Below are 19,821 nucleotides of genomic sequence, written 5' to 3'. Positions count from 1 at the left end.
TTGATACAACATGAGATGACAAAAAAAATTTAGATTCTGCTTTCAACTGTGTCGTGGAACATGTCTGTGAAGTTTCATGTTAATTGGAAAAGGTTCGTTTTTCTATCCAAGATGGCCGCCCAACTCTGTGACTTGTGACGTCATAATTTCTACCATGTATGCAGACATCACGGGGGATGACAGTTGCAAATTTTCACTTCGATAGGTTAAGCCGTTCCAGAGAAAACATTATTTAATATTTTTCTTAAATCCAACATGGCCGTAAAACCATGCGACTTGTGACATCATAATTTCTACCATGTATGCAGACAGCATGGGGGATGACAGTTGCAAATTTTCGCTTCGATAGGTTAAGCCGTTCCAGAGAAAACATTATTTAATATTTTTCTTAAATCCAACATGGCTGCCAAACGATGTGACCTATCAATTAGAAATTAACAAACTTGTATTCCCAACTCATGTGCAATACGTGTGTGAAGTTTCCCCTTGATCAGATCAGCCGTTCTGGAGAAGATGTTTGAGGGTTTTAGGGTTAATTCAAGATGGCCGCCAAACCATGTGACCGATCAAGAAGAAATTAACAAACTTGAGAAAGCACCACATGGGGAATATATCTGTAAAGTTTCGGCTCAATCTGTCTTGCCGTTCTGGAGAAGAAGATTTTTAAAATTTATTCATTTTCAATCCAAGATGGCTGCCAAACCATGTGACCTATAACATCATAAATTTATATTCAGCTTCCCATCGGGGACCCGAACAAGTGTGTGAAGTTTCGTATAAATCGGATAAGGTCAGTTTTTCTATCCAAGATGGCCACCAAACCATGTGACTTGTGATGTCATAATTTTTACTATGAATGCAGACATCATGGAGGATGATAGTTGCAAATTTTCGCTTCGATAGGTTATGTGATTCCAGAGAAAACATTATTTAATATTTTTCATGAATCCAACATGGCTGTCAAACCATGTGACCTATCAATTAGAAATTAACAAACTTATATTCCCTACTTGTGGCCAATACGTTTGTGAAGTTTCCCCTTGATCTGACGAGCCGTTCTGGAGAAGAAGATGTTTGAAGGTTTTGGGTAAATTCAAGATGGCCGCCAAAACATATGACCGATCAATAACAAATTAACAAACTTGATAAAGGACCTCATGGGGAATGTTTGTGTAAAGTTAAGCCTCAATCTGTTTAGTCGTTCTGGAGAAGAAAATTTTTTTTTAAAAAATTCCCAAAACAAGATGGCTGCCGAACCAAGTGACCTATGACGTCATAATATATTTTTTCTACGGTCAATTGTTGTGCACATGAGGCTCAAGAAATTTCAGATTTTTCCGATGCAGCATTGTACCTAACGAAATTTGACCGCCACACCTCTTGACCGATGACCTCACGAAAAATCACCCCTGTTCCCCTTGAGGAGCTTATTCAAATGTATGAAGCGAAAACATTTTTACCCAAGAAAGTTTCAGAGATACAGAGGTCCAAAGTTTTTCGGTTTTTTCAAGATGGCGCCCGTACCACGTGACCTATGACGTCACAATTACCACTTAAGTTTGCTATCAAAAAAGATACACACTATGGTGAAAATTGTGTCGATCGGACTTACCGTTCCTGAGAAAATGATTTTTAAAGCGAAAGAACCCGCAAAATTGCGGCGGAAAAATATAAATAATAAAAAATAAAAAAATAAGGAAATAAACAGAAGAAAAACAATCGGGTTCCCTGTCAGAATGATCGGGTACCCTAATAACCTGTTTTCCAAATATATAAATGAATGATTTTTTACCGATTTGGGAAAATAAGATAAAATTTAACAACCATAAAAATCTCCCAAATTCATTAAGATGTCTCATTGTTGGTTCAAGCGGATGTGGAAAAACCTGCTTACTTTTGAAGATGCTCCTTACTCCCAAGTTTTTAGATTATGATAATTTAATAATTTTCACAAAGTCGAGTTTTCAACCAGAGTATCAACTACTCTCACAAGGTTTTAATGCTGGTCTTCAAAAAGAAGATACAATCGGTTTATTTAAACTTCAAAAAAACCTAAATGATTATAACATTGAAGATATAATTCAACTATTTTGTGATACACAGAGATGTAAAAAGAAATCAAAACCGATAACTTGTATTCTTAGTGATAATACGGATGATATACCGTCTCCCCAAGATTTGGATAAATCAAAAAAGAACCTCGTTATCTTTGATGATTGTGTTAATGAGAGAAACCAAACGGTAATGGACAGTTACTACACAAGAGGGAGACATTCTTCTTGTAATTGTATTCATCTTAGTCAACCGTACTTTCAACTTCCTCGTTGAAATTAACAATTAATTTTTACAAAACAATTAAAGTGTAACTCGTCGTTCCATCAGAAACAATGCTAATACTTTTATTTTATTCAAGTGATATTCAATAGATATAAATCATTTTTGGAGAGATAATTGTTCTACATTATGTGGTAAAAAGGAATTTGGGGATTACAGGAAGCACATGACTGAAAAATATAAATATATTGTTGTGAAACAAGATGAGATATTAAGGGATATATTTTTTGTTTTATAAAAATTACATATATAAATGACAACTATTATTTTAACTCTTGTGGGTAAATCTGCTTCTGAAAAAAAAAAAAAACTTTCAGAAACCAAGGTTCTTGTGTAGTACAAATGAGGATATTGTAAATTTACTTAAAAAACACCCCGTGATACGCATTGTATCAACAACAACCAGAGCAATAAGACCTGGAGAAGTAAAAGGTGAAGATTATCACTATATTTTAGTGGAGGAACATATGCGATTGAGGAATGAAGGTCAAATATTTGAGGAGGTTTCTCATGGAACAACAAAATATTCACATTGTAAGAGTGAGTCAAGGAAACTAAAATCTGGTAGTCTTGGGATATGAGAAACTAATCCAGAAGGAACGAGACAAATTATTAAACATCTGAGCAGAGTGAAGATTTTATCATTCCGTTTTGATGTTGAAGAAACTCAACGCAAACGTATGAAAAGCAGAGAAACAAGTATTAGTGAAGAAGAAATTACAACTCGTATTAATGTTAATAAAGAATTTGATGAAACATTTAAAGAAAAGGATTTATTTGAACACATCTACTTGGATGATGAAGAAAAGGAAAATTTCCCTGTTGATCTTTACAATTCATTAAATGATATTTTCCAAGAAATAAATGGATGCAAAAGAAAGAGCAAGAAGATTTAAGGAACATCAAGAGTTGGTTTTAAAAGTTGGAAAACAACAGGAAGATATAAAGAAGAAACGTAGACAGAAACTAACGGGCAAAGAAGCATTTGAAAGAAACCAAGAGAAATTTTTTAAACCACTTTTAAAAACTTCCCAAGAAAAAAATGAAAGATGTTTCCACAGTTCCCACAGTAGAATATACTCCTAAAAAACTTCAAATGTTAAAAGAGTTTGATCAAATGACAGAGGAAGAATCAGAGCATTTAGGAGAATTAGAATATGATGATGAAGGTTTATTTCAACAACTGGGAGAGATTAATCGACCCCCTGATTATATTGTGAATACTCTTCAAAACAATGAATATTCAGCGGATTCAAAAACCAAAGAAGGACTCATTCCAACAGAACAACCAGCAATATTTCATCTTGTTCAAGAAAAGGTATTGATATTTAATGATGAATTAAAGTTCTTGGGTTCTGCTCAACCCCCTGTTAAACCAACTCCGAGATGAATGTTTCTTCTCACAAAAGATGGAAGACAAGGTTCAACTGTGAGGGATGAATCAAAGTATATTGATAAACCATTGGATATAAAAATAATGATGATAGAGTATATATTGATCTGCTGAACACTTTATTATCGGGTTAGTATTTCTGGTAAAAGTAGGGAAAATGAGAAGGAGAAACACATTATTCAGGCTTTAAGTATCTTTGGTTCAGGTATTAGTTTTCTTCCAAATGACCCATCGCAATTAGTTAATAGACTGATATTGTTGTTCGGTAGTAAGAAGGCTGGAAATAACAATTGTTTTAATGAAGCATCAGCCATTTTAGAGCAGTTGGTGAACATGAAAATAATTAATAAATCTCAATGCAAACACATTTTATCTCATTAAATAAGATGAGAAGCACAATCCTGAGTTTTAATTTCACAACAAGCGACCACACATCTTCATTCCCATACCCACTACAGCTTGACCCAACAAAAGAATACGAGGCATCTTTATTGTCCATGGAAACTTATAATACCTTATTTAATATAATTGATAAAAAAATGACAAGTTCAGTTATAATCCCGGAAGTGGATACAAAACGATAACAGTCTCACCTGGAGCATATGAGATTTCTCAAATATCTTCCGAAATTGCTCGTCTTCTGAAGGAACAGGGTGATGAACCAAAAAAATATTGTTATAGACATTCAAAAACATACTTCAAAATCAACGATCAAACTTAAAAATAACTACAAGGTTGATTTCACAATTGATAATTCATTTAGAGAGTTATTGGGTTTCTCCTCAAAAAAGATTGAAACTCATGGGACGTTTTGCAGTGATAATGTTATTCAAATATCCTCAGGAATAAACTCGGTATTAATTCACTGTGATTTGATTGATGGTGCTTATAATGATGGAAAAAAAACAAATACAATATTTTCATTCAGCGCATCCTCAACCCCAATTGGTTATAAATTCAATATGGAACCCACAAATTTGGTTTATCTCCCTGTGTCAGGAAAAAAAACACACAGAGTAAATTTTAGGATAACCGACCAAGATAATCATACGATTTCTTTGAATGGGGAAGTTATATCCAACAGAATTCACCTACGTGAAGTTTTCCAATAAATAAATACGATGGTTATTGTGAGGAAACACGAGTTGGGAAAATTTAAAATAATTACAGGGGAAGGGATGTTCCTTTCCCCATACTACAAGGGTGAAGGTATGTATCTTGGTAGAGGATACTACAAACCTAAGAGACAAAGGGGTGTTGGACATCAATTTAGAGGAGATGGGATAATTGATACCCTGATGGGTATTGGTTCAACAATTCTGAAACATAAAGACCTAATTGGTTCAACTGCTTCTGCTGTGGGGAAATGTAGCAGGTGCTGTAAATAGCATAAAAGATGCCCAAAAGAAATCTCATAAATTACAAGCAATTAAAGAAATTAAGAAAGGCAAAACTCAGTTGTCCCCCCAAGAACGACAGAAAATAATTCAAATACTTGGGTCAGGGTTTCAAAAGTTTTAACATCTTTTTTCCTAAATAAATACAAGTATGGAAGCCATTCATAGTATCTATGATTTGGATGATATCATTGTCATCTCAAACTCCACTAAAAAAGAAGATCACTTCAAGGTAAATGCAATAACTGGAACAGACTGGAATGTAAATGGTACAAAAAGTTTTGAAATAAATAATCAACAAACCTATTTGAATCTATCCGAAAGTTTCTTGTGTAAAATTACATTCACTATGACTGGGAATAACACAAACGCTACACTCGTCAATGATATTCTTCTGGAAAATGTTTGATAGTGTTCGTTTGTACATTGGAACACAAGAAGTTGAAGCGGTTGATTATGTCTCTGCTGTATCTGAAATGATGAAATTTACACCATATTCATTCGGTGATAGAATGGGAAAGGGGGCTGTCGAAGGTATTATTCCTGATATGTCAACGGGAACAAACACAGACCCTGGATATAATCAAAGGAAAGGAATGTATAATGATGATACAAAAGCAGGTAATAGTTTTACTGTCGCAGTTCCTCTTAAAGGTATATTTGGATTTTGTGATCATGATAAAGTTCTGTATGGTCTTAATATTAGATTTCAACTCCAAAGGAATGATAATGAAAATAGATTGCTTTTTGGTGTTGGTAGTGCTTTTGGTGAGCAGAATAAATTTGTAATTGATGAAATGAGTTGGTATATTAGTGAATATACTCCTGATCTTAAAACAGAAGAGATGTTGAATCGAAGACTGAACTCAAAGAAACCACTCAGTGTATCATACCTCAAAAGAAGATGTCAACACGTAAAACTCAACCAAACCACTTACACATGGAATTTGGGTGTTCTGGAAGGAAAGCAACGATGTGTGTGGATCATTTTTTAAAAGCCAGATGGTGATACTGCGACTGATAAGAATAATGCATTGAGTGATCATGCTAAGGTGAAACAACTTCGCGTTTCTCGAGATGGAACATTTTATCCACGAGATAGATTGGAAATTAATTGGGAAAAAATGATTTTGCTGAAGCATACAAGTCTTACCAAAAGGTGTGTGAAAGTCATGGAAATAAAGAACCTATTTTGGATATGACAGCATTTAAAAGTTTGTATACAATATATGCGTTTGACCTGAGCGCTCAAAAGGAAACCATAACGTCTGATCGAGTGGATACTTCCCTTTTCATTGAAAGAGGAGAGAGTGAAGAAGTTGATACATATTGTTTGCATTTGGAAGAAACAGAATTGCAGATTAATACAGATAATGGTGTGATGATTAGTCTCACATAATTTTTTGTTAAATAAATGAGTGGCAAAGTACCAACTGGGGTATATGTTGTTCAAATCAATCTTCATCAACGATCATCTTGTGTTCAAAATCAAAAGCCTTGTACGATTAACGTTCATACAATTCAGAGAAAAGGAACAGTAAGAAATGATGTTTTGCTCACAAGAGAACAGGTTAAAATCTTGAATGATACTGGCTCACTTAAAATTAAAATGACAAAACCAATGTTGAAAAAAATATTCAATAAGAGAGACGAGTGGAGGATTTCTCCCATTTCTAATTCCTTTATTTGCTGGTTTAAGTGCAGTTGGAGCATTGACGGGTGGTATTTCAATAGCGCGGTGAAAACTGCCAACGAAAGGAAGGCTCAACTCCAGGCTCAAAAAGAATTGGAAAGACAAAACAAATAGTTGGAGAAACAAATTCATGGAAGTGATGTAATTGTAGATTTTGCTGAAAAACTTGAAGGTCTGCCTGATAAAGCGAGATTGTTCGTTGGAGATATGCTTTCTTCTATCACACAAGCAGGTGTAAAATTAACAAAAAGAGGTAATGGATTATATCTTTCTAATAAATAAATGAGCATTGATGAGTGGTTTAAATAATTTGGAAAGAATATAACATCAAATTTACAACTTGTCAAATATTGTAAGAAATTAAAAATTCATGATGTGGTTATTTGTATGAGAGATGAATTAACAAACGTGCCTAAACATACAAAGAATATTATTATGAACTTCGAAGATAATAATGGGAACGGTTCTCATTGGGTTTGTATTTTTAATAGTCAAGACAAATATTATTTTGATAGTTTTGGTCTTCCACCACCTGTTGAAGTCATAAAATTCTTAGAGAATGGTGTTCATCAAACATTTCAAGTCCAATAATTAAATTCCAAGTGTTGTGGTCAATTATGTCAACATGTGTTATTTCCACTCAACAAAAATAACAAATTTTATGACAATATTTTTAATCTAATATAAATGACATGTTGGTAAAGATGGTTCTTTCTTTGGTGTATCCCAAGAACTGGATATTGATTTATCAAATTATTACACAAAGGCACAGGCTGAACGACATAAATATAATATAACCAAAAATATTAATACGAAAAATGCTTATAAATTAAAAAATTATCCAAGCCCGACTGACGCGAATGACTTGTTGAGATTAAGCGATTTATCACAATTTTTTCCTGAAAATAAAACGGCCGTGTATTCCAGATACAGAAGTGTTGATTTTATCTCCAGGTCATGCAGAATTCACAGTTTGACTTAAAATACATTTTTATAAAGAAGGGCGTATCGTTTGTATGAGAATAGAACAATGGGGGTATGATATGAATGATTTCTGGTATAATTGGTCATTTAAAATTGACCGAGAAGACCTGGAACAATTAAATCAGTCTCGTAAGGAATAATATTATCCACTTGGTATGGAGAATGAGTTTTGTGGAGCCACGATTGGTAAACAACAAATAAAAGAATTTAATAAGGGTAAATATAATAATGGTTTTGCCCTAGTTTATATCATGAAAACAGAAAAAAACAGGATTATATATATATATATATATATATATATATATATATATATATATATATATATATATATATATATATATATATATAAATATATATATATATATATATATATATATATATATATGTATATGTATATGTAAGGAAATACAAAATGATTTAACTATGGGAAGATGGGGAGGTGTTTCGTGCCATAATATTATTCCAACATATATTTCTACATAAATGACAGCAAGAAGGCTTCAAGAAAATTATCATTTCTGTGTCCAAGCATACCTTCAAGAAAAGGGTATTCGGTATTTTAATAAATATGTTCTACAACATAAGAATGAGGTATTTTCAATAAAAGATTGGCATTATGCTGATGTTCATAAACCGACAACTTTAGATTTAATTGGAATGTTAAATAATGAAAAAATTATAAAGTACAGAAAAGGTAAGGCTCTTTTAGAAACTCAAAAGAAATTTTATTGGTTTCCTGTTATAAAAAAAATATTTTGGATATAGGAATAACAAGAAATCCTGATGAATATATGTATGACATTCTATGGGGTGTAAGTGATTCAAGGATAGTAAGGGATGAGGAAGGAGTTGAAAAGAGAGGGAAGAGGTGGAATAGGAGAAGAGAGAGGAGGAAAGAGAGAAGAAAGAGAAGGAGAGGGAGCAGAGAGAGAAGAGAGAGAGAGGGAGGAAAGAGAGAAGAGAGAGAGGAAGGAAAGAGAGAAGAGAGAGGGAGGAGAGGGAGGAAAGAGAGAGAATGAATAAATATCAAAATATGGAAACCAGTGAGATTAAAAAAAGATTGGGGGTATTACAGAAAACTCAACCCACCGAGGAGGAAAACAAAGAATTGACAAGTCTATTTGCAATATTTTCGACAAGACTATTGACATCGACAAGATATTCATTTTAATTCGTTTTTCATTTTTTTTCTTTAATAAATGGAGGAGAGAGTGAAGGCATTTCAAAGGATTCTTTATGTTTTAAAAATTAAGATTCAAATGTGCATGTTGGAAACTACAAAGGTTTTTGCACTCTGCAGGAATTTTTCTCATAAATACAAGAGTTATTGTCTCAAATGTAAAAAGAAAACTAATACTAAAAATATTTCATATATTAAAAGTAAAAAATAACAGGGTTACACAAAAAGGTATATGTTCGATGTGTGGTTCAAAAAAAAAAATCAATTTACCTCCAAACACAAACTCGGAGGAGATATACAAAAGTTTTTATCAGGAAGTAAATTTACAACTACTGGAATACCAGGGGAATTACATCTACCAGGGTATTCTTTCTGTGGTCCAGGCACAAACTTGGATAAAAGATTAGATGAGATAGACAATCCTAAATCATGTAGTAAACCCATCAATAGAGTTGATGAAGTGTGCATGAGACACGACATTGATTATGGGAATACCACAACTTTGGAAGAAAAGCATGAAGCCGATGGAGAAATGTTGTATAATTTGTCTCTGATAAAAAAATCCAACCTTGAGAGAGAAAGTTGATCGGTTCATCGTGAAGAAGATGATCAGTGCTAAATTGAAACTTGGACTTGGAAATTCAAAAACTTATGGGCTCTAATTATGTCATTAAGACGGAAGAGCAATTTGCTGATGAATTGCATAAACCAATATTCAAAGTTTCGTAGAAGGAAGGTTTATTCCAAGGAAGTTGATTATATCTGGTCCGCTGATTTGATTGATCTCAATAATGATAAGGGGTACAAGTATGCTTTAACCGTTATTGATTTGAGGAGTAGATACGCATGGGTTGTCCCTTTAAAAAACAAAACAGGTAATACTCTCATGTTAGCCTTTCAACAGATATTAAATAAAAGGAAGAGAAAACCTAAAAAATTGTGGACTGATGAGGGTAGAGAGTTTTATAACAAGACATTTATGAATTTTCGAAAAAATAACAGCATTACATTATACAGTACCTTTAATGAAGGGAAGGCCGTTGTTGTTGAACGTTTTAATCGTACCTTAAAAGAGAGACTATATAAAAAATTCAGAGAACTCGGTTTACAACAACGGTCATCTTTTATTCAGGATATTGTGGATAAGTATCATGACACGATTCACACGTCAACGAATATGAAACCATCAAACATTGACAAAATTAAAATATGTAAAAGAGATTAATATCAGAAAACCTAAGTTCAAAGTTGGTGATATAAGAATATATAGGTGGAAATCTCATTTTGAAAAAGGTTATATTAAACGATGGACGAACGAACTTTTTTTAAATTGTTTCTGTAATCGATACGGTTCCTTGGACTTATAAGATATATGATTTAGAAGGGGAAGAGATTTTTCGGTTCATTTTATTCACAGGAATTACAAAAGACAAAACTAAGCAGATAATACCCATGGGAGCAATGGGTTGGTCCTTCTCTCCCTCCCACTATACACCGTTGTGAACACTCGAGGGCCAAGTCCGAGGTGTATAACAGTATATAATGTGTGTGAAGGGGGACGTTCTTAGATCTGTGAACCCCAAACACAGAATCCTCAACTGAATAGTCAAGGCTAAACTTTTGTTTGTTGGTGTGTGTGTGTGGCATGGGAGCAATGGGTTGGCGCTTCACTCCCTCCTACTATACACTGTTGTGAACACTCGAGGGCCAAGTCAGAGGTGTATAACAGTATATAATGTGTGTCAAGGGGGACGTTCTTAGATCTGTGAACCCAACACACAGAATCCTCAAATGAATAGTCAAGGCTTAAGTGTGTGTGTGTGTGTGTGTGTGTGTGTGTGTGTGTGTGTGTGTGTGTGTGTGTGTGTGTGTGTGTGTGTGTGTGTGTGTGTGTGTGTGTGTGTGTGTGTGTGTGTGTGTGTGTGTGTGTGTGTGTGTGTGTGCGTGCGTGCGTGCGTGCGCGCGCGCGTCCCATCCCTCACATTCAAAATCTTAACCCCAACCCTCACATTCAAAATCTCAACCCCAACCCCCCAACACAATGTCTTTTTCAAAATGAGATTTACACCTATATATATATTTTTACGTTTTTTTTCTCTTCTTCCAATTCTGTCTTTTAAGGCTTTCAGGTTTGATGACGTAGAAAGGGGGAGTAAGACCTTTCTTGATAGGTTTAGATCCCAAAGAGTGGTAGCATTTCAAGTCTCCAAAATAAACCCAACTTTCCAAGTCTCCAAGGTATAACCACATTCCTGTTGAGTTTCCAAGATATGCATCACATTGCGAGTTATCAAGCCAGAACCCACATTTCAAGTCTCCAAAAATATAACCATCTATCCAAGACTCCAAGGTAGAATCACAATTTCCAGAAATATTGTGGGTTTCGGTGATAGATCTCACATAGTATAACTGTGGATCATCAAGGAAAACTCCATTTTTCCAATTTTTATGGGTTTCAGCGATAGATCTCACATAGTATAACTGTGGATCATCAAGGAAATCTCCATTTTTCCAATTTTTATGGGTTTCAGTGATAGATCTCACATAGTACAACTGTGGATCATCAAGGAAAACTACATTTTTCAAAATGTCTGAAATTTGTGAGTCTCCAAGGTAAAACTTGTATTCTGGCTCATCAAGGGATAACTTGTTCAGGGGTTATTGTCTTAATAACTCACAATGAGTACTATTGTTGCAAAACTCTTTTTCAGGATTTTGCTGGTCTCAAAGGTATAACTCTTTGGTTGGGTCATCAAGGACGAACTCGTTCTGTGGGTCTTGGTCGCTCATAAGGTCTTCAACCAAGCCAACAATTTCGCCCCAAGTTGTGGCAAAAGCAGTATTTTCATTTCGTATTTCAGCTAAAATTTCCTGTGAGAAAATAATAATGTATTAATTAAGTGATTTAATTATTAAATGAGTATGCTTCAATCAAACTTGGAAAATAAAATCTTACCTCAACAGATAAGAGGTTTGAATCCAGTTCATCAACTTGAAGGTTTAGTTCCATACAAGTAGTCGATCTCCAAGGAACCCCAAAGTCATCCCAATCAAGGCCAAGCTCAATCTGTGGGCCTTGGTCGCTCACAAGGTCTTCAACCAAGCCAACAATTTTGCCCCAAGTTATGGCAAAAATCGGTATTTTCAGATACAATTTCCTGTGAGAGAAAATAATAATGTATTAATTAAGATATTTAATTATTAAATGAGTCGATGCTTCAATCAAACTGAAAATAGGAAAATAAAATCTTACCTCCACAGATAAGAGGTTTGAATCCAGTTCATCAACTTGAAGGTTTAGTTCCATACAAGTTGTCGATCTCCAGGCAAGCACACAGCACACCATTGCCAGCTAAAAAAATGTTTAAAATGGAGCCTGGGCTTGAGGCTTTTATATGGAAAGACTGGTGGGTGTGGTTTCCTTTGGAAATTCCCTGGGCAAGCCCAGGCAAATTTTTCAAAAGCATAACATTCTTGAATTTTCTGGTGATTTCTTTGTGAGTCAGAGATGAAGTGGAAATGATGTAAGAGTAGGTGGGAGTTTGCAAAAGTGGGCGGGGCTTAGAAAAGTGGGCGTGGCTTATGAAAATACCTCATGAAAAGTGGTTGGGCTGAGGAAAAGTGGGTGGGGTTTAGGAAAAGTGGGTAAGGTTTATAAAAATCTCACAAAGGGTGGGCAGGGCTTAGGAAAAAGTGGGTGGGGCTTATGAAAAGTGGGCGTGGCTTAACAAAAAATAACCTGTGGCTCAGGAGGTGGTCAAACAAGAGCATTAAGAGAAGTTTATCATTTCGTAATGGCACAAAAGGGGTATCTTAAAAAATATAAAGATTCAAATATTTTGTTTTTAAATATTTTAGATGGGGATTATTGTGCAAAGAAAATTAAACTATTGAAGGAATTTGAGAATGAACAAATCTTTATAGGTTCAATGAGTGAGCTAAACAATATGCATTGGTTATTTGAAAAAGAGTGTCCCTTGGCTTACATGTTTCAGATATTTCTTTCGAATCTCATTTAACAAATCACATTACTACTTTACTACTTGAACAAATCTTTATCTTATTGCATTGGTTATTTGAAAAAAGTGTCCCGAGGTTAAAAGGGGAGACAAATAAATATACCTTGGAATAAAAAGGGGGTTTACTTTTTAGGGGAAAAAAAATGAACCGCTGAAAATCCCCCATTCATTTACATGGGGAAAAGTGAGCCAGAATCAGTATATTCACCCTACTGTTGTGCATGTCTCATCGACCTCTATCCATTCCACTATTGGTTATTTGTCTCCACTCGGTTTGATTGTGGACGAACGGACGGACGGACGTACAGACGGACGGACAGACCGAGACTGGGGTTATTAGGTCATCTCTACCGAGATGATAGAGATGACCTAAAAAACTATGGAGTCTGGAACACCGACGGGTTCCTCCTGTGTGAACCCCATTTTTATATCCCAGTTCCCCTAAACGCTGCCAATACGCCATTATACAGTAGCTGTAAGTTAGTAACACGTTCAGCAAGTTCTGTGGTCGTCCGGAAGACGTCAAATACATCTACATACGTTAATATGCGTTGGAGATACGTTACAGAGAGGTTCAAAGCACGTTACTCATAGGTTAGAAATACGTTTTGGGTACGCGAAAGATTACCTCAACGTGTTTCGACTTATGAGACATTTACAAGTAACGTGTGTCAACGATCGCATAACGTGCCTACAACTTATGGCCAGCGTATGCGGAACATGCGAGTCATACGTCGAAAATTTTTCAGCATGCTTAAAATTTGTCCACATACTACGACGTATGTCAGCTCTTAACGTATACAAAACTTACCCATAACATATTCGACGTGTGACAGCGTATTCAGCAAATTTTTCATACGTCGGCATGTGCTGGCTAAAACGTCAAGGTGTGACAGCGGCTTGACACTTCGATGTCTAGTGCGGTTACGATTTGAATCGTCGAGCCGCAGCCTTTTCATAGGCTACGCCACGTGATCGTCGGCGATACGCTGCCGCGCTATGCATAAGTTAGACCATCGTTGGGCATAGGTTGTGAACGCTGACAACACGCTAAGCATTCGTTGGTATAAGTTATCTATATGTTATCGGAACATTCTGTGTACGTTATACATACGTCCAACACGTTATGAATACGCCCAAAACTGGAAAAAAAAACATCAATAGTTTAGCGTATGCCAGCGTTTTACATACATTTTGATACGTTGCCATACGCTGGCTAAAACGTCAATGTGTGACAGCGGCTTTAGCGACTACAGAAACTGCAAACAGAATTCAAATTGAATTTAAAATAAACGCATGAGGCCACTCGAAGCAAAAATCTCCATATTCTCGGAATCATTCCCAACATCATTATGCAATTTTCAAACCCACGTTTATGGCTGTGAAATAAATACTCTAAGTGTGTGCATTTAATGGCCATATCTAGGACAGAGCTGGACCCCAACTGAAAAGGACCCTCAGGCCACCGAGAAGCTCAATCACTTGCTGCCTGCACGGCATCACGTGACCAGCCAGCCAGCCCAAACAAAATCTTAAAACGCCCGTTTTTCACAGGAATTCTTTCAGATACTTGGAGAGCACTTTCCCAAACCATCTAAAATATAAACATTAATCTCACAGACAAGCAGTCCCTCAGGAGGACAGGTTACTAGGTGAAGCAGTGAACGGAAGGCATGTGGTGTCCCTTCCAGAGTCTCACGGTTATTTGAATTGAATGTATTTTCCTCATGAAAGGTGTGTTTGAGTGGATTTGCACGAAAATAATCTTCATTAAACGTGTAGCTACACCAGAAGGTCCCAAAAGTGAAAACAGAAATCAACAAGAACTTAAGACAGCCTCGTTATATTGTTACGAATCTGGAACCCATCGCACACAACAGCCAGAGTCCTTATAGATCAGTTATATCAGTAAGTATGTGTTTCTAGTTAGGGTCCCGTCCCTTGTTTAATGGGTAATTAAGTATACGTGCGCTGCAAAGTTGTTTTATAGTCAGCTCTTTAAATCTTTAGATCTGACAAACCAACCACCCTCCACTGAACTAGCGCATTCCGATTCACGGCTCCTCCACTGAACAAACGGGTGCCAATTCACGGCTCCTCCACTGAACTAGCGCTTTACCAGGCTCCCCTTGCTGTCCAATCAGGAGCAAACAGCATGTCAACACACCTGATCCCTGTCCAACCAAGCGCACACAGAGCGTCTGACACCGAGGCTCCGCCCCGCTCAGGGAGCGGTTAAAAAGACCAGGCTCCTTTTGAAGGTTGTTGGTGTTCGAGTTCGGTTCACGTTCGTGTTGGCGTCGGAGCCTGAGGAGAATCAATTATTTTCGCCTGCCTCGCCGTCTCCTCGCTTGTTTTTGCCGATCGTGCTGGCGTCTTCCGCTCCACTCCTGGTGCCTTCGTCCTTGATGCCACGTGAAAGCTGCGGGTTTGAGTCCCGCCACTGAGCCAGATCGTCGAAGACCGCACGAGGCGGACAGGTCCAAGCACAGGCTCTGGTCTCCAGCTCACCTTTCCTCGAGCTGGAAGCCTTCAATAAAGAACCGATGGGGTCCGTTCCTTTTGGGTGTGTGTCTCTGAGTGAGCCTGTCTGATAAGTAGAATTGATAAGTGCTTTTGCTCATTGTATGTTGCTTGCCTGCCTGATATTCGGATAACTCTGCCCTTTGGTGCTTCCCACCCCGATCATTTATTGTAATAAATGTCCCGGCTCGTTCCCTGTCATTTCTTTTATTGGCTTAGCACTGTGCGTGTTGAGAAATAGCGAGGCAGTAAATTGTTCATTTGGACCGACGGGCCTTGGTAACCATCCGCTCGGGTTACACACGGTTCGGGCATGGTAAAGGCTCGTCCCGCTCGAGGTCTGTCGAAGGTGTGAATTCCCTGGTAGCTTTGCCGCGTGGGTAATTAGGTATATTGAAGTTTGGCAATTAACCCGACACCACGCGGTCGAATTATTATTGACGATTCATGGTCCTGTAAGAGACCCGTGCCTTTCAGACTTATCCGAGGGTCACGACCTAAATTTCAGTGTTCAGTGGAGCTGACCACTGCTCCCTCTAGCGGTTGTGATCGCCACCGATATCCGGCCCCATAACAATATGTCATGGAAACGGATGGAAGCCCATGGAAGCTACCCCTTGCTGCAATGCATTCCACACACAGAGGAAATAAACATTAAATTTCCACAAAACTTGATGCAACCGAGTGTTAATCAACCTTAGCGACTATGAAAAGTGAAAACAGAATTTAAATTGAACTTAAAATAACCGCACGAAGCAGTGTTGAAGTCAACGGACCTCGTGTTGCCCAATAAACAGGGCCAGACGACAGAGGTAAGGAGAAACTAGTTGGTCGAATTAAATCTTCTTAATGATCCCGATGAAACCCATTATCCATTATAGCCGTCCGATGCTTCCTTATAGGCCATTCGACCAATCGGTCATTTTGCACTTGATGACCCTATAACCTTGACCCTAAGGCGAAAATGTGAAAAAGGGCTCAGACAATCTATAGAGAGCAACTTGTATCATCGTGTCAAGTAAGAACTCAATCGGCCGAGACGTCTCGGAGGAGATATAACAAGCCAGTAGGCGGACATGGGTAGTCGATCAAGTCTAATTTAGTTGTTTTTCAGCCGTTACAAGCGAACAAAAGCGTCCATAGCAACGGTTCTTTCTCACACATATCGAGGACATACCATGAACCTACCATACCAGTTTCATGTACATCTGACTCATAGTCTCTGAGATATAACGAACTTCGTTTTTTTATTGTTTTCAACCAGGGTTCATTCAAAGTCTATCTTCTCCGACAGTTTTCATAGGATCCGGCTGGAAATTTTTGACAATATGGCTGAATGTACTGCCCATAGTCGCTCGTGGCCAGATTTTTGAAAAAAAAAAAAATTGAGTTTTTTTTGAAAATTTCAAAGGTCCGTTGCTCGGCAACGGATGGGTCCGTAGCAACGGTTCTCATTTGCACACAACTAGGTCATGGTATGAACCTACCAACCAAGTTTCATCGAAATCGCCATTGTATTAACGGAGCACTGGACCGAACAGTCATACATACAGACAGACAGACAAACATATCGACGGAAATACTGATAAGGGTAGACGAGATCGACTACCCAAAAATAAAAATTGTTGACGGACAGACAGAGACAAAGACAGACAGACAGACAGATCTGAGGACATCGAACGGTTATATTAGGTCAGCTCGTTGACCTCATAAAAACCATTCAAAGCAGGAGAATTGCTGTTCTTGGTGACATTATAAAAGGACAAACAACAGGCATGAAGAACTAATGTAACATGTTAAATAAGGTGGTGTAAAATCTGACCACCTTATTTAACACGTTAATTAGTTTTGGTGAATGTCAACAGTGGTAAACTTGCAGAAGAAGGTTTTTTTTTTCTGTGGTCATTAAAACCTCATTTTAATTGACACGAGAATGCAAGACCCGTCGCTTCGCTGACGGAAATACCAATCTTTGCTGTGATGGCCAAATCAATAGGGCACAAAGAAAAAGGATTCCTGGGAGTGCGTGGATAATCAGCATCGCAAGTTGGCATTTGCAGTTTCGCTACATGTACCCATGTACAAAAAAGAAAAAAGAAAAAAAATTGTTTGTTTGTTTTTCCTTCATCACAAACCTTCCCAGGAGTTCCCTGAATCCACCATATTTGGATTTATTGAAATCCGTTAATCTTTTCTCAAGTTATAACACAACAGACAGACAGAGACAGGGCTCCTTTTATAATATAAATTTACTGTACTTGAACTCTACAGAACACAAATCACCTTTTTGCCGTATTCAAAACCCCTCTGTTTTGTAGTACTTAAACAATATATTACATCATTGACCAAACACATTTGCGACTCGAAGACCCTACCCATGTTCTTGTTACATTATATTTTTCCTCTTTATATTATTATTATAATATTTATCACAAGACCGGGTGGGGTGGGGTGTTCTCTGAATCCTCATATTTTTTGGGTTTGTTCTACTTCCAACATTTTTCTTCAGTTATAAACTTGCACAGGTCGCTTACGCGCATTTTCAACCTGACGTGGAGACAACTTATACTGTCGCAGGGCTGGGTATCGGCTGCGAGCACGACCACCAGATGGAGCTGCAGGGTCGACTCTGCCCTCACGCAGAATGCATAGGTCGTCACCCCGGATAACTCCGGAGCCGACGCGGCCCTTATCGGACCGAAGTTCGCCAATATTTTGACGGCGTGAGGTAGGGTTCACTTGTCTAACTCCAATTTACCTAAGTACTCACGCAATCTAACAACCGGGGAAATTCACCCTCGACGATGCACGTATGGAATGAGTCGCTAGCGTACTCGAACCGTGTGCGACCCGAGCGGATGGTCACCGAGCTTTCGTCGGGCCAAATGTCCCTTTTACAGTGGAATCAGCCTGGCTAATTCCCAACACGCACTGTGTTAAACCAATAAAACCATATAAAACCAATAAAAAAATAAACCAATAAACTGTGTTAAACCACTGTGTTAGTTCTTTCATCCCCTCTTCCTGTGCAGGCTGGAGTTCCTCAAGGTAGCGTTCTGGGCCCTGTTCTTTTTCTGGTTTTCATCAATGATCTCTCGGACTCTCTGGAAAATCCTCTATTTCTCTTTGCCGATGACTCCACCCTCTGCCGTACCATCTGTCATCCCTCAGACCGGCAAGCAGCAGCTTCTTCGCTCACTGCAGATCTGGATAAAATCACAAACTGGTCCAACACGTGGAACATGTCTTTCAATCCAGACAAATCTCACACTCTCACTATGTCTCTTCGAAAGGACCGTTTACAAAACCCCCCCATCCACTTTCTCAACAATCCTCTGGAAGAAGTCTTTTCTTTCAAGCTTCTGGGTCTCACTATCTGCCATGACCTTTCCTGGGAAAGTCACATTTCCAACCTTGCCTCAAAAGCCAGTCGCCGACTGGGAATCCTCCGTCGTGCAAAGTCCTTCCTCGGCCCTCTTGAGCTCCTGACCACTTACAAAGCTTTTGTCCGTAGCCTGATGGAGTACTGCTCTCCCCTCTGGGCTGGTGCTCCTGCCTCCCACCTTTCTCGACTTCACGCTGTCGAAACCAGGGCTTTTAAGATCATTGGCATCTCCCGCAATGAAGCTGAGTCTTTGGGCCTCTCACTCAATCACCGCAGGTTGGTCGGTGGTCTTTCTGTCTTCTACCGACTCCTCTCCAGCCTTGCCCCCCTGCTCTCTCTGTGATTTGTCCCAACCACATTTCCACAGGGCGCTCAAGGTCCGCCAACAACCCCCTTCTGGTAAAACTACCAAAATCACGAATCACTGCTCATCTTCACTCTTTCATTCCTCTTTTTCCCGCCTTTGGAATAAACTTCCTCACTCTATTCTTTCCCATTCTTCCCTCCAGGCTTTCAAAACAGCTGTTCACCACCACCTCTTATCTTCCCCCATCCAAATCCTCGATCTTTTCTACCCCGATAATCCACCCAAGCCCACTTCCTTCAATTCTCCTGCTTTCCTTCCTGAAAGTCCCTTTAATGTCCATCTTCCCCTCGCCATGTTCCCCGTCCCATCCCCATCCCTCTCCCTTCAACAGTTCACCTGTCTCTGTTCCCCAATGTTTTGTCCCTTCCACTCCCGCCCCTCTTGTCTCATGCCTCCTTGCTGTGAGTTGTGTGTTAGCTCTCATACGAGCCTCGACCAAGGTATACAAAAAAAAAATAAAAAAAAAAATAAAAAAAAAAAAGAAACACAAAAACGAACATACATTTAACACATGGGTTTATTTATAATAGGGGGGGAAGGAGGGGA

General features: G+C 38.0%; 1 protein-coding gene across 21 annotated transcripts in view; it reads right to left on the bottom strand.

The window, feature by feature from the left end:
• The window catches only part of LOC147028754 (uncharacterized), a 120,808-nt gene that overhangs the window by 82,393 nt on the left and 18,594 nt on the right, over positions 1-19,821 (bottom strand). For 9 of the 21 annotated variants that reach the window (XR_015057701.1, XR_015057703.1, XR_015057704.1 and 6 more), the window contains one exon: positions 4,321-4,367. The exons of 3 other annotated variants lie outside the window; for them this stretch is intronic. Coding sequence is in view for 6 of the 18 variants with exons in the window: in XM_085879450.1 (XP_085735576.1) it covers positions 4,321-4,367 (47 nt within the window). In the remaining 12 variants the exon portion in view is untranslated. Of the gene's footprint in view, positions 1-4,320; positions 4,368-11,937; positions 12,140-12,234; positions 18,937-19,821 lie in introns of those variants that run through there. 9 more of the 21 variants (XR_015057699.1, XR_015057698.1, XR_015057697.1 and 6 more) reach the window with 4 other exon arrangements.

This window comes from Eptatretus burgeri, chromosome 4, assembly GCF_056783735.1.
Source record: "Eptatretus burgeri isolate ZD-2024b chromosome 4, Ebu_testis_v1, whole genome shotgun sequence".
In the NCBI taxonomy this organism is placed as follows: domain Eukaryota; kingdom Metazoa; phylum Chordata; class Myxini; order Myxiniformes; family Myxinidae; genus Eptatretus; species Eptatretus burgeri.
The sequence above is the reverse complement of the archived record's forward strand: the minus strand, read 5'-3'. Positions and strand labels throughout refer to the sequence as shown.